General features: G+C 37.2%; 1 protein-coding gene across 1 annotated transcript in view; it reads left to right on the top strand.

Moving 5' to 3' along the window:
• Positions 1-16,465, top strand: part of tbcd (tubulin folding cofactor D) — a 281,039-nt gene that overhangs the window by 263,313 nt on the left and 1,261 nt on the right. The window contains exons 35-38 of the mRNA XM_060844252.1: positions 1,099-1,188; positions 4,523-4,610; positions 9,670-9,779; positions 13,271-13,352. Of these exons, the coding sequence (XP_060700235.1) occupies positions 1,099-1,188; positions 4,523-4,610; positions 9,670-9,779; positions 13,271-13,352 (370 nt within the window). The remainder of the gene's footprint in view (positions 1-1,098; positions 1,189-4,522; positions 4,611-9,669; positions 9,780-13,270; positions 13,353-16,465) is intronic.

Below are 16,465 nucleotides of genomic sequence, written 5' to 3'. Positions count from 1 at the left end.
TGGGAAGATTCTGCTCACAGACGTTCATGGTTGTTTTACTCAGTTATTATAATGGGAGCTAAGTAACTGTCAGAAGTCCACAGCATTTTTTCTTCAGATTTGCATAAGTAATTATAACAGCCTCACCACCACATTAACTTGTCACAGAGCAGGCATTAAACCAAAAGAATTCCTGTTGTGTGTAGTTTGAAACCATACCATGTGATTTACTTGACTGGACTATCAAGCAAACACCTGAAAATAATTTTATTTATTATAATTTTTACATTGCAGTTCAGTTGGTAGACCTTAACTTAGAAAGATATGATCTTGGTGTAAAACTGATCAATCTCTGACTTGAAACTTGAATTCCTCTTCAATCCACTGTTTTATATGGTCTGATGTCACATTACACTTTCTTTTATAGGCTGCAGCTTCTGTTTAGCTTTATAAATCCTTCTAGAATCTGCAGTGCTTTAGAAGTGTTGTATTGTTATTAAGGTGATTAGTGTGTGGCAACGTATATTTGGGCCTAAATCTCATTTGGGTTGGAGCAATTCAGTTTTGAAATTATTTTTCTTCACCTTCTATACCCAGCCCCTGCCTTTCCCACCTGTAATCAACCTAACCTGACGTTCAGAGGTCTATGTCCTCACTCATTAAATCGCAAGCAGTTTAATCATATACTTAAATCTTCTGTTTAAAATTAACAAAATTTTCTTTTGGAAAGAGTTTATGAACATTTTTCTGTCATTTATTCTTTTTATACATTTCCATTTTATTTCATTTTTTTTCTTCCAAAGTAAATGGACAAGCACTTAACGCTTCAATGTTCATTATGGTTATTTTGCATGCACAGAAATGTAAAGGTGACCAGCTTCATAGCAGTGATAAAATTAGAATTTGGTATTGAAGTATTAATCACGTATGGTGTTTAATGGAAAATATTATGTTAACACAAGGACAAGGATTGGTTATAGTAACTTTTCCTTTTGTCATCATTGATTCATAAATGCCTGTACAATAGAAAATCTATGAGATCATCCTCCAGAATACACAGAAAATAGCACAAATAATTTTCTGCACAAGTTTGATGTATTATTTCTGTATGTTTCTCAGTCATTTCTATGCCAAAGAGTTACTTACCCTCTGCAAAGAAGAAATCCGGAAGTCCAAAGACGTCCAGAAGCTTCGAGCTAGCATTTCCATGTGAGTAGATTCAGGCATCCACTGTATTTTGTTCTCTCACTGACTATGATTGGGATTACCATGACCTGAATCATTCAAGCTTTCTGCAATTGCATCTGACTTTCAGAATTAATTACTTAGCCTGTTGTTTTGGAAGTGCAATTGAGTAAGCTGTCATAATGTGCGCATGCCACACAAAATACAGTTCATTTTGGCTTGGTTTAAAGTTACAGAACCCTACTGTCTATTGAGGGAGAGGGATGTTGAGATGTGTCGCATGAAAGACTAATGTAATACTGCAAAATTAATCTTACATTGATGATAACATTTTGCACTTGTCTGCAAATTGATAAGAGCGTCTACGCTACTTTACGCATTGAGCTAATATCTCAGTTGGGATTTATAGAGCTAGCAAAACTTTTTATTAAGTGGAGGCAGAAAGTATCAAAAGCACTGTTTTTCTTTGCAGTCCTTTTACTGAATCTATTGATGAGATAAGAACCAGCACAATCAGGAGTTACAGGAAGATTGATAAAAACCCAATTAGCAAGTTGGGGCTGATTTTGTCCAGTTTATATACGAATAATGTTTGTTGCCCTGATCAATTATGAGATTTAATCTTACTGTTCATAAATGGATCAAGAGCTATTTAGGAAGAAAAGTATCAGTATTAACTATATTAATAATGTTCTCTTGCCCCTTTGTGATTCGCACAAAGTTTCTTCACCCTTACAGCTCCTCTCAAGTTGACATTGGTAGACCAGTAAGCAAATATGTTCCAGGTTTGAAGTATATGCGGGGTTTTGTTTTACTTTCTGCCACATTCAATCCTTGTGACATTTGCTGATTGGTTTCTGTCTTTACCTAACTATTCTGATTAAACAATGAAATATTAAACTCATTCAAGGAGAATTAAAAATGATGACAGTTTCTCCACAGGGAAGTAAGATTGGGCAAATTCTTGGTTGCGGTCATAATTGAGGCATGCAGTAGCCTAAGTTGCATTTTGAGAAATTTTCACCTTTTTTAAGGATTTGGTCCTTCTTACGATTTACAATAGTCATTTCAGAGCAGGCTGAATTGAAACAGCAGAGAAAATTGCTGTTCTTCAATAGGTTTTGCAAGAGTGAAATCCTTTCCTGTCTTTCAGATTGATTTTCTTTGTTCTCGCATTTTCAGTTTGGAAAATAGAGTTGCATTTTGATTACTACTTCAAATAAATTACTACTTTACTTTTTGACATTGATTATTTGAGTTGAGGAAGTTATACCATGACATGCAAATATCTTCACATATGAAAAAGGTATTTGTTTAAAAACCAATTGTGCTTTGACTTATACTGACCACTGTATTAGTCAAGTCTGCAGTAATACTACATCAGTATATTTCCCCTGTATCACCACAAGCTAGTCTTTCATACACTTGGCCCTTCTTGGATAAGAAGGTGGAGTGTTAGATTCATAAACTTCTTGAAAGATGTGAATGGTACTATTTTTTGGCTGGTTAAGCAGAGAATATGAGTAACGATCTCCTCTGACCACCAACACCTTTAGGTTATGTTCACTAATTGCTTTGACTTAAGTTTGTTTTTGATGGAGTAAGAATATAAGTCAGTCAAATTTGTAATTTATTATTCAACCTCAAAGTTCAGAACCTTGTGTGCCAACTTGAGTACGTAACTCCAATGGATTCCATTTTAAATCAACATGCTAATAATGTCATAGCACTCAATCGTACCATCATAAGAACAAGTAGTCAAAAATATTGCAATTGGCTAAATGTCGTACACATAAGGTAGGTACCATGCAACCCATGTCAGCATGTTATATAAAATTAGATAAATAAGATAGAAACATCCTTTGTAATATACATTCTCAAATATATATGTTGCAAGTTAATAAGGAACCGTAGCGTATATTCCATTGGACATACACAACATTAGAGATATAAATCAGAGGTGAACATCAAAGAAATACGATGTACTTACAGGACTGAGATTACTTTGTCTCCAACAAACAGCAGGAGTGTAGCATTACAGTTTTAACATTACTCATATCACAGCTTGTAAATACATAATTAACAATATTAGTGACAGAAGGATGAAGAGAAACTCCAGAGCATGTTCATACAAGTTCAGAATAGACCTTGTTTCTCAACATGCAAATTTCCCGTGGGAAAGTAAAACCGGCAGGCTACTTTTCTTGAAAGCTATATTTCTGCACCTCTGTCAGTAAAGTTAATTACATATTTAACCATTTTGTATCTCATGCTGACAAAAATTGACGAGTATTCCAAAATAAAGCTCCTTCTGTTTTCCCGATGTAAATGCTGTGTAAGTTAGCATGATTGAAGTGAGAATCTTAAAATATCCAAAAGCAGCAGCTTTAAATGGCATTTAGGACATTTGCCTGATTGGGACTGAAGCTAATTATTAGCTTGTGATTATACCAAAATGAGTAATTTGTGAATATTTTAAATTATTTTTAGGTTAAAGGGAGATGGAAGTAACAAGGAGAAAAGGATAAGATCATTGTCCATCTCCTTTGGAAACGTTTCAGTGCCTGCACTGAATCAGCATGTGGGAGTTCCTTTAGTGAAAAGTTTGCTTGAAATTTTGTTGTCATTTTTGCATAAACTCATGCCTTAATGTTTCTAAAAATTTGCATGTGTTGGTTTTTGTGGTATAGCCAAACAGCATAATCCATTCTGATCCCATCTGCTATCTACTGACAAATTTTATACAATTTTTCAATCAAATTAGGGTTAAGGTGTGTAGGGGAGTGGTGCTGAAAAAAATGTTAGCAATTTGGGAAGCCAGGAAAACTCAAAGGCCTTACAAGATGGAGAACAATAATAGCATTAATCATGTTCAGAAAAGCCATAGGAAAACATGTCCCTTGCAAAATCTGGCATTGATCTAACTTGTGAAATAGTATTTCATAGGCCAATAGCGCTATTATATGAGAAGTTTTTTAATAATGATTTTCCAATCTCATTTCTAATTTTTTTTAAAAATGCATTTGAATTTTAAGTATTCTATGTAAAATTTTGCGCACAAACTGTAAGATGATTAACAATTTGTAAAATTGCCTAAATGTTGCCATCTGTGAAGGAGATAGAAACTACTCTAGATGACTTAAGTTCCTAGTACTTGATTGTATCATTTTCAGAATACTGTTCAGGCAATAAATGATGATATTGACAAATCTGTTACTTACAATCTGATGCTTGTCACACAATATTCCTTCGAGTGCTTTTAAATTAACAAAACTCATAGCACTTAAATAGATAAAGTCCTAGCTACAAATTATATTGTTGTTAAGTTATATATTCATTGATTTGACTTGTTTTGTAGGTTCTGTGGTCTTATTCAGTTCCAAGGCGAAATCAGAAAAAATGTTCTTTTCCAGCTCTTGCTCCTATTGTGCTACCCCTTCCCAACAGTAAGCATTCATCAATTTTTTCTGCACTTAACAACAGATAGTTTTGCTGTAGAATGTGTTACACATTTTCCATTTGATGAACCATGTAAGAAGCTACAAGCTGTTTGAAGTTATTTGGCAATTACATTGACATGGTGAGACTTTACTCTGTTGTTGTAAATGCATTGTGCAATTTGCATCCATGTGAAGGTAATCTTTAATTTCTACAATTCATTAAATAAAACTAAAATTGCTGGAGCAATGTATTTGTTTATGTCAATATGATGTAATTATCCACCGTTCATAAATCATGCAATTTGTACAAAGCTGCTGCATCTGAATGGAAAAATTAAGCAAAACGGCCCAACCAAATCTTGTGTTGTGGAAGTGTAACTAATTAAAATGCATAAAGACACCCATAGATAGTTCTGAGTTTATAAATTTGTGAAGGTAACAGAAGCTTACTTCTGAATCAGTTCTTTCTTTGGTTTCAAGCTACCGTGGGAGTTTGCTATGGCAACAAATGCTTAAGGATGATCATAACCACCTAACAATAAGCTTAAGGATAGTTAATACATCAGAGCTCCAACAGAGATTTAGCAGTTTTATGGAAGAGAGGCAATACATTGTTAGATTGACCATGATCATCCTAACAACTGTTAACGGTCATGTAGTCTTTGGGAGGAGTCCAATTTTTCTGAAGTAGAACTCTGGAGTGAAGAAACCCTTGAATCAGTAAATACCTAAAAACCTGGGAGATTGCTATTTGAAGTGAAAGATTTTACTTTTAATAGATTTGTAAATGAGCATATATCTTCTAGCTCATTTTATTATATTTTGATAGATACAGGACAGATGTCAGACATAGGTTCTTCACTCAGTAGTGACAGTAGTAGACTCACCAACTTTAAAGGCATTTTAAATGGTCATTGGATAAACATATGGATGATAAAGGAATAGTGTAGGTTAGTTAGGCTTCAGATTGGTTTCACAGGTCAGTGCAGCATCAAGGGCCAAAGGGCCTGTACTGTGCTGTAATATTCTATGTTCTATATAGTTGAAAATTCAGCAAAAAGTAAGTGGCTGCCGAATACTTTAATATGTGACGTTGACTTCATGGAATTTTCAGTAGGTGCACCCCTGTGCAATTTTTAGATATTGTACTTTCAATTTTTAAGAATTGTATTTTTGACTAGTTAAAACTGGAGTGAAAATTTTGCCTTCTGCATGCCCATTTTAAATCTTAGGTTGTTAAATTGTGAAATTAAACCAGACTGGTCTCTGGATGAGTAAAAAGTGAGGTCTGCAGATGCTGGAGATCAGAGCTGAAAATGTGTTGTTGGTTAAAGCACAGCAGGTTAGGCAGCATCCAAGGAACAGGAAATTCGACGTTTCGGGCCAGAGCCCTTCATCAGGAATGAGGAGAGGGTGCCAGGCAGGCTAAGATAAAAGGTAGGGAGGAGGGACTTGGGGGAGGGGCGATGGAGATGTGATAGGTGGAAGGAGGTCAAGGTGAGGGTGATCGGCCGGTGTGGGGTGGGGGCGGAGAGGTCAGGAAGAAGATTGCAGGCTAGGAGGGCGGTGCTGAGTTCGAGGGAATCGACTGAGACAAGCTAGGGGAGGGGAAATGAGGAAACTGGAGAACTGAACTCAGATTTCTGCAGTTTCCTCATTTCCCCTCCCCCCACCTTGTCTCAGTCGGTTCCCTCGAACTCAGCACCGCCCTCCTAGCCTGCAATCTTCTTCCTGACCTCTCCGCCCCCACCCCACTCCGGCCTATCACCCTCACCTTGACCTCCTTCCACCTATCACATCTCCATCCCCCCTCCCCCGAGTTCCTCCTCCCTACCTTTTATCTTAGCCTGCCTGGCACCCTCTCCTCATTCCTGATGAAGGGCTCTGGCCCGAAACGTCGAAGTTCCTGTTCCTTGGATGCTGCCTAACCAGCTGTGCTTTAACCAACAACACATTTTCAGCTCTGGTCTCTGGATGAAAAAATAATGTAAATGTTATATAATCTTTTAAAGATCACATAAATGAATTATATTGTATACTTCCTGCAGAGTGTAGTGTATTAACTATGCATGTTTTTAACGTCAACATTTTTAAACTTTAAATGTAGCCTCATATTAAGAGGAAACATTAGGTAAGACATGGAAATTTAAAGTATTTATCCATATCTAAGCAAAAAAAAATTTGTAATAAACTTATTTGAACATATTGTGACACACCTCCATGGCAGATGGAATTTGAACCAAACATTCTGACCCAGAGGTATGGACCCTTCCACTGCACCAACAGCACTCCTTCTACATGTAAGCAATGACATATTAGTTGAGAGACTCCTGCTATGAACCAGTTCTGAGGTACAGGCATACTCAAGTGATCAGACAGATCCCATTGCAGACATAGTATGAAGTTTCTTTTTAAGAGCTGATCATAGTTTTCTCTCCCCTTCCTCTCTACTACTTTATTCTTGATATTCGGCATAGCCTGGAGTGGAAATATGTGGTCAGTGATTAGTTCCTGAATCAGCTAATTGTGTCACCACATGTATTTCAAAAGGCCTTTGACAATGTAACACATGGTAAGCCTCTGGCAAATATGAGGATACAGTAAGGTGACAGACAGCTGAATAGATAATAAATTGCTTAAAAATGAAAAGAAGCAGATACAGGGAAATGGTAGTTATTCAGATTTGAGGACTTTAGTAGGAAGTGCTCTCACAAGATTTGCACTAAGACCACATATTCATAATTTGTGAATAATTTTAACTTAGGGACAAGTAATACAATATTAAGACTGCTAGTTTTACCAAAACCAGGTGAAGTATCACTAACACTGAGGAAGAGTGCAACATAATACTGTAGAAAACCTGCAAGCAGGCAATTAGATAACAAATTAACTTTGATAAACGTGAGTTGAAACAGTTTGGTAAGAAATATTCAAATGTCACTGACACCTTAGAATATAACAAAGTTCTACACATAAAAAATGGCACAGACATAAACCATTCAGCCCAAACACTCCATGCTGATGATTATGCTTCACATCTGCCCTTAGAAACTGAATGGGATAGAATAGAAAGGGGATCTAAGGACAGATAAGGCCAACTCTTTTAAAGTAACATTGCAGGCCATCAAAGCAATTATAATGCTAACAGAGTGTTGGGGTCATGGAATTCAAAAGCAATGTTAATTTTATGTAGAACCCTAGTTAGGTCACTTTTCTAAACTGCAAAAAGCACAGACGGTGGAGAAAAGAATTCATGAGCATTGTACAAGAACTGAGAAATGATAGTTATCATGAAAGATTGATCAGGAGGGGCATTTCTATTCAGAAGATAGTGGGCTTAGAGGTGACCTAACAGTGATGTTTAAATTTTTGAATGATAGATGTGGAGAGGACGCTTCCACCTGTAGAAAAATGCAAAGTAGAGGTCATAAATATAAGATAGCTATTGATGAATTAAATTGGGAAATAAGGAAACGTTGCTTTATTCAGAGTAGTTAGAATGTGGAACTAGTAACCATCAGTAGCTGAAAATGGCCAGGTTTCTGGACTCAGTGTTGAGTTCAATAATTTTAGTGCCAGAGCACCTTCCCCTATGTCCTTACTCAACCCGACACTCCAGGCCTTATCAACATGTGGGCTGCTACAGCAACTTATCCCTTGTCAGCTACTATTGGCCCCCGTTAACAGCTATTAGAACATAGAACATAGAAAAATACAGCGCAGTACAGGCCCTTCGGCCCTCGATGTTGCGCCGATCCAAGCCCACCTAATCTACACTAGCCCACTATCCTCCATATGCCTATCCAATGCCAGTTTAAATGCCCATAAAGAGGGAGAGTCCACCACTGTTACTGGCAGGGCATTCCATGAACTCACGACGCGCTGAGTAAAGAATCTACTCCTAACATCAGTCCTATACTTACCACCCCTTAATTTAAAGCTATGCCCCCATACGTGGAAGAAGGTTCTCAAGGTCAACCCTATCTAAACCCCTAGATTCTCCCAAACGGACCTTTACCTATTCCTTTGTCTGTCTAACTGATGTTTTCTCTCTCTCTCTCTCTCTCTCTCGGCACCTACAACCGTTGCAGGCTCACTGGACCAGAAATGTTAACTCTACTTTCTCTCCACAGATGCTGCTAAACCTAAGTTTTGGTTTCCAGCACAACAGTTCTTTGAGTTTTTTTTGGCAAGTAAAAATTTTTTTTCATGTGCTGGAGCTAGTCATGCCCTGCCAAATGAAAGGTTGAATTCTCCGTTGGTTAACTTGGATTGGAGGACTAGCCACTGACACCAATTGACAGTTTCATTGGCCACTGGATGTTCAGCAGACATTCCTCTGCCCCCATGTCGAGGAAGTCATGATGTATATCACAATCTCTCCATTTTGCAGGGTGGAAAAGTCCTGGCCCTACGGTAAAACAAGTGTTAATTAGCTTTTTTAAAAATTTGTTAATAGGATGAGTGCATCAATGGCTGCGCCAGCATTTTTTGCTTATCTCCAGTTCTCAGAGGGCAGTTAAGAGTCAACCACATTGCTGTGGGTCCAGACCTGGTAAGGATGGCTCTATCCTTCCCTCAGGACATTACTGAACCAGATGGGATTTTCCAACAATCAACAATGGTTTCTTGGTCATCATTAGACTCTTAATTCCAGAATTTTATTGAATTCAAATTCTACCATCTGCCATGACAAGATTTGAACCTGGGTTCCCAGAACGTTACTTGGGTTTTTGGATTAATAGTCCAGCGATAACAACACCAGGCCATTGACTACCCAGCTGAGCTTTTCTAATTAATAGGTATTGAAATGATACATTGTTTCCTACCAGACATCTTTCTACCTCCCAATCTGACTCTGGTAAAATTCCACCTCTTGCTTCATCAAGTCTCTAGTTCACTCTTAATGGATTTTCAAGAGAAAACTGAGAATATTAGTAAATTACTATAATCCAACATAGTTTATGTGATCTTATTTCATTTGAAAAGTCCCAGAAGTGACAGACTTGCTCAATGATGGTTTTGTGTTTAATGGAAGTTGTTTTCTAATTAATCTTTTGCACAGATAAGGAAAACGACTGCCAGCCAGCTGTATGAAATGCTTTTAACATATGATGATGTAATTGATGCAGAGGTATTGGATGAAGTGATGGCAAGTCTTAGTGACAACAACTGGTAAGTGACATTTGATATAAAAGTAAGCTTTGAACTGTGCTGAATGTGCTTCACAAACACAATCCAACCTTGAATTTGGGTGTCCAAACCAATATTTATTCCTTCGATCAATATCGCAAACAGTAGATTAATTTGTCATTAGTGTATCACATTTCTGTTTGTGTGAGTTTGTTGAGTGCAAACCAGCAGCTACATTCCCTGAAAAGCAGAAAACAATACTTCATTGGCTATGAAGTGTTTTGGTGGTCCAAAGTGCTATATAATTAATAGATTTTTTATAAGCAAGTTATTTTCTTAAGCAGCTATCCAACATCATTATTCATCAAGATGTTGTGTACAGGTGTAAATGATCTATAGCTCACAAATATTATTATGGTCTTCATAGAGACTCATAACACTTGAAAGAAATTTGAACTTCCGGATAACAGGTCGAGATTTCACATTTTAAAACATTTATTGTAGCTCGTGATTTATAATTTAGGACTGCCTTTCACAGTGAGATTTTGTTTTCTAAGAGACTGTCTTTAGAGTTAACACTGGGTGATTCTTGTAGACTCATTTTCATTGCTCTTGAATTTGTAAATCTCCACTTGCATTCCTGGGTAATTAACTATGGATATTTACTTTTTTCCCCTAGCTGTTCTCTCTCTCTTGCTCAGATCCATATAGATTTAAAAACACTGTCTGTGATATTCACTGATATTATACAGAAACCTGCAACCTGAATGTGACAGTTACCTCCCCTTCTTCATCCCCTGTGACAATATGAATCATTTGGGCCTTCCATCCAAATAATTAATCTAATCCTAATAGAATCTTATTTTGAAACTAAATGGATGGTTTAAAGCACACTTGTTCACAACCCAACATACTTAACACTTTGTTGAGACTGCAAGATTCACAGTCTCTGCCATTAACACTTAAGTTGCTGCCATTGTCTCCAAGTGTAAATATTTCACACTTTCTTCCAAGTAAAACAATCAAAGCATTCCTTTGATCTTCTGCAGTCAATACACGAGGTTTATTGTCAGGTGGAATGTAGAACAGGTCACATGATCCCATCCATTTTGTCTTAAATTGAAAGCAGAGTCCTATTATGTGAACATCCTATTAAACTTATTAACTGTAACTATCTGTAATCATAAAAATGTTTCTTATCAGTAAAAGATTACTTCTGCAAACGTTGTTGTCAAGCGTAAATTCTCTAGTCTGTAGTAATTGTAATTTACAATTGTACAGCTGCAAAAACCAAGAAATTAAGAAATTTGACAGTTTGAAGAAAGATTGGTTATTAAAAATCTCAAATTAAGTTAAACTTTCTCAGTTGTTGAGTTATGTTATTTTATTTACCTGTGATTAAATAAGAAGGCACTCATGTATAAAGCTTGTATTTGCTTTATGTTTATTGGTAGTATCTGCCTTAACTGATGAGTACCAATATTGACAGAAATTCAGAAAGGCGTTTTCTAAATCAATTATTATTCATACTTTTTGCCATTATATAAATCCACCTACAACTTGGACGAGGTCTAGGCTGTAAACCTTACCAATTAATATTTTACAAGGATTGGAGTTGACTATATATTGTTTTTCCTTCTTTATATAGAATGCACCACCTCAAAAGGCATTGACAATGTTCAAAATTATATTATAGATAAGTGATTATATAGCTTTGAAAAGTTTAAGTGATAGTCAAGCTGATCAGCTAACAGCAGTTAAATCTTGATGAAAATCAAAGAGACTCAATTTCTCATCCTTCGGATAGTAGCTGTTTTCTACAATTTTAAATGTCTACAGTCTGTTACTAAGACACACTTCACTTCTCTAATACCAAACTTGCCATTTTTTTACTATAATAACAGGTTAATATCACATTATCGTCAGCATACAGAGAACTAAATAGATATATAAAGTGTTTGCTTGTCAACATTACTCAGAATCTCCTGCCAGAAGTTTACTGTGTGCTTTTATTTTCCGAAAACATTTCTGATTCCTAAATGTGATGCAGGTCTCCATCTGATCTCTCAGAGATAACTTAGGTATGAAATCTGGGAATGTACACAAAGGAGAAATAGGTATTGTAGAGGGACAGAAACATTAGTTTGGAAAAAACGTAATGTATTAATCCTTGTAGTCATCCAGATGTTATTGATAAAATGGTTGTAAAATGAAACAGCATCTGTTTCTCTTTGTGTAGAGCACTACACAGCTGTGAAACGGCAAAGAACACATAAAGGAAAATATTAGTGCCATCCCAGATGAAAGTTTACTGTATGTTGTCGGGATTGCTATTTCCACTTCATATAGAGGTTTATGATGTTGGAAGAGGTAGAAAAGTTCTAGCGTCCAATCCACACTCACCTGCTGTGCATTAAATACTAAGTTTCACGTTGGCCAATAAGATTAGTTATCTTATATCTGATAACATATTTGTCTATTAAAGTATGTAATGGCTGAGCGACTGCAGGAAATTGGATCAACTCAAGTATTTAAATATTTGGAATGCTTTGCACTGAGCAGGCTCTGGTTGAAAGGATTGATTTAGTTAACTGCATCCAGCTGGCATTGGCAGTTTGGCCACTTTCTTCAATCTGTTTCTTATTTTGCTTCCTTAAATCTAATTAATGCCCCATAAGTATTCCTCTGATTAGTCTTTTGCCAACTATAAAATTTATCACTCAACTTTGTGCTCATTACAACCACTTTAAAATTATATTGCTTTGAAGCAGCAATTGTAAGTGTGCCATCTAATTTTAAATGTCTCAACCTTTGCTGTGAAGCAACTAATTCTCTGGTAATGTAACATCAGCTTTCCAGCCAGCATATTGAATAGTAATAATAATAGTTTTGAGCATCATGGGCTATCATCAAATTGCTCCTTTGCAATTTTAATTACAGCTGAAAATGCTTTAGTCTTAAGAAAGTGAAAACAGTTCAGCTTTAAAAATATTTAACCATGGGGAGCTTATGGAAGCTTCATGTGTTTCCTTCACTGGGGGTTGTGGAGGAATGCAGTGAAATTCCAGAATTAAAATATTGTTGGATAATATACAATAAATTTATTATTCTAAGGCTTCATAGTCAGTGATCTGTTAATATGTGATATTGTTGCCATTGATTGTTTGCGACCACCATTAAGGGAAAGAGAAAGAAAATCCTCAAAAGTAGGCTGAATGGATCTCTCAGTTGCGGTTCTTGTGTCATGAAGAAAAATGCAAAGTAATTTATATTCTAGTTTGGGTGGCTTTGTTATTGAATACAAAGAATTAATTTCGAGCACATGACACTTCAGTAGGAGCGTGCCTGAAATTTATCCAAGGTTAACAAGGTTCAAAGGTGAACCATGCTTATAAAGAATGTTTTACTGTCAATTGTTTCAACCTTTTAAAATTTTGCTGTACTTAACAAAAGTGCTGTTCATGCCCACAAAATTAGACAGCTGTAACTTTGTTACAAACGGTTAACTTGTGGAAAATGTCTTTTGATAACAGGGATGCTGATCTTCCCACTGTCCGAGCTCAACGGAATCATCTATGTGATCTGATGGGAGTCCCCAAACCAGTAATTGCTAAGGTATATTAGCAAATGAAAAATCAGCGTTTTTGACCAAGTTAAGTTTTAGAACTGATTTTGTCCAACATTGTACCATGAAAATTAAGTCTCCAAATAAGTTTTTGTTTCTTAATGTTTCAGTTGTTTGCTGGTATTTTGCTGCAACTGCAGTAAATCCCATCTGATGGAATTAGCTTGTCTTTTTGATGATGTGAGATGATAGATTTTTTGTGAAAGTGATTATGGATCAAGTTAATACAAGCATCAAAAATACTGCAGATTTTGGAAATCTTAAATAAAAAATGGACAATATGGAAATACTTGGCAGATCAGGCAGTATCTGTAGAATTATTTCTCCACAGAGAACTAGGAGAATTTAGAGAAATAAATAGTAATATCTTGGAAAGTGTCCACATTACAGAGGAGGTGGTGCTGGCTGTCTCAAAACGCATAAAGGTGAATAAATCCCTAGCACCTGATCAAGTCTACCCTAGAACTTTGTGGGAAGCTAGGGAAGTGATTGCCAAGCCCTTGCTGAGATATTTATATCATTGATAGCGATGGGTGAGGTGCCAGAAGACTGGAGGGTGGCTAATATGGTGCCATTATTTCAGAAAAGTGGTAAGGAAAACCAGGGAACTATAAACCAGAGACCCTAGCGTCAGTGGTGAGTAAGTTGTTGGAGAGGATTCTGGGGACAGCATTTACATGTATTTAGAAAGGCAAGGACTGATTAGGAATAGTCAACATGGCTTTGTGCATGGGAAATCATGTCTCTCAAACTTGATTGAGATTTTTGAAGAAGTGACAAAGAAGATTGCTGAAGGCAGAGCAATGGATGTTGTCTATTATGAACTTCAGCAAATCGTTCAAAAAGATTCCCGCACAGTGGACGAGTTAGCAAGGTTAGATTAAACGGAATCCAGGGAGATTTGGATACAAAATTGGCTTGAAAGTAGGAGACAGAGGTTGGTGGTGGAGAGTTGCTTCTCAGACTGGAGGCTTGTGACCAGTAGTGTGGCACAAAGATTGGTGCTAGATCTACTGTTTTTTTTTGTTCTTTATTACTAATGGTTTGAATGAGAATATAGGAGATATGTGTATTAAAGTTCCCGCTTACAAAATTGTAGTGGCAGTGAAGAACGTTACCTCAAAGTACAATGGGACATTGATCAGATGGGTCGATGGGCCGAGGAATGGCAGATGGAGTTTAATTTTGATAAATATGAGGTGTTGCATTTTGGTAAGGCACATCAGGACAGGAGTTATATGCTTCATGGTCGGATACTAGGGAGTGTTGCCAAATAGAGATACCTTAGGATTCAGGTTCGTAGCTCCTTTAAGGTGGAGTCGTAGATAGACAGGGTAGTAAAGTATGCTTGCCTTTATTGATCAGAGCATTGAGTATAGAAGTTGGGATGTCAGGTTGAGGCTGTACGGGACATTGATTAGGTCACTTTTGGAATCCTGCGTTCAATTCTGATCTCCCTGCTATAGGAAATACATTATTAAACTGCAAAGGGTGCACAAAAGATTTACAAGGATGTTGCCAGGCTTGTTGGAGGTGGAGAAAGTGGTCTGGGGAGGGGGGGTCGTGGTTTGAGCTATAGGGAGAGGCTGAATAGGATGGAGTTATTTTCCACAGAGCATTGGAGGCTAAGGGGTGGCATTTTAGTGATTTATAGATTCACGAAGGGCATGGATAAGGTGAATAGCAAAGGTCTTTTTCTTAAAGTAAGGCAGTCCAAAACTAGGAGGCATAGGTTTAAGATAAGAGGGGAAAGACTTAAAAGGGACCTAAGGGGCAACATTGTCATGCAGATGGTGCTGCGTGAATGGAATGAGTTGCCAGAGAGAATCATGGAGATGTTCAGCACAGAAACAGACCCTTCGGTCTAACTCATCCATGCTGACCAGATATCCTAACCTAGTCCCATTTACCAGCACTTGACCCATAACCCTCTCAACCCTTCCTATTCGTATACCCATGCAGATATCTTTTAAATGCTGTAACTGTACCAGCTGCCACCACTTCCTCTGGCAGCTCATTCCATACATGCAGCACCCTCTGTATGAAAAAATTGCCCATTAGGTCCCTTTTGTATCTTTCCCCTCTCACCCTAAACCTATGCCCTCTAGTTCCTAAATGCAGCACCTCACATTTATCTAAATTAAACTCCACCTGCCACTCCTCAGCCCATTGGCCCATATGATCAAGATCCCGTTGAGCTCTGAGGTAACCGCCTTTGCTGTCCACTACACCTCCAATTTTGGTGTCATCTGCAAACTTAATATTTATACCGCCTATGTTTGCATCCCAATCATTTATATAAATGACAAAAAGCAGTGAACCCAGCATCAATCCTTGTGGCACACCACTGGTCATAGGCCTCCAGTCTGAAAAGCAACCCTTCACCACCACCCTCTGTCTTCTACCTTCAAGTCATTCTGTATCCAAATGTCTAGTTCTCCCTGTATTCCATGGATCTAACATTGCTAACCAGTCTCCCATGAGGAAACTTGTTGAACGCCTTACTGAAGTCCATATTGATCAATCTAGCAACCAGCTCTCATCAATCCTCGTTGTTACTTCTTCAAAAAATTCAATTAAGTTTGTGAAACATGATTTCCCATACACAAAGCTGGTGGAGGCTGGTACAATTAGAACATTTAAAAAGTATCTGGTTGGGTAGATGATTAGGAAGGGTTTAGAGAAATATGGGCCAATTGCTGGGTCTAGATTAATTTAGGATATCTGGTCAACATGGGCGAGTTGGGCTCACAGGATTGATTCCATGCTTTACAACTCTGTGACACAGAGACTGAGTACACCCAGTAATTTCTGTTTTTAATCATGGGGCAAATACTGTCTTTGTGTCCAAAGCACTCTTACCTTACAGCTCCAGTAAATAGTTATCATTTTTGACTTATAACTTAGCAAACTCACGCATGTGCTGTTCTGATGTAAAGTCAGCCTATACAGAAACCACCATCTGATTGTCTTCCACAGGAGTGGAGGAAATGCTTGCAAACTCTGATTATTTTAGCATTAAATATCAAAATAAAGCTGCTGTCAACATGTTGCTATCTTGCTTAGTAAAGACGAGCAATAATCCATTTCACTTCTGAAATTA

The sequence above is a fragment of the Hemiscyllium ocellatum genome, chromosome 25 (assembly GCF_020745735.1).
Source record: "Hemiscyllium ocellatum isolate sHemOce1 chromosome 25, sHemOce1.pat.X.cur, whole genome shotgun sequence".
Taxonomy (NCBI): domain Eukaryota; kingdom Metazoa; phylum Chordata; class Chondrichthyes; order Orectolobiformes; family Hemiscylliidae; genus Hemiscyllium; species Hemiscyllium ocellatum.
Note: the sequence above shows the minus strand (reverse complement) of the source record. Positions and strands in the feature narration are given on the sequence as shown.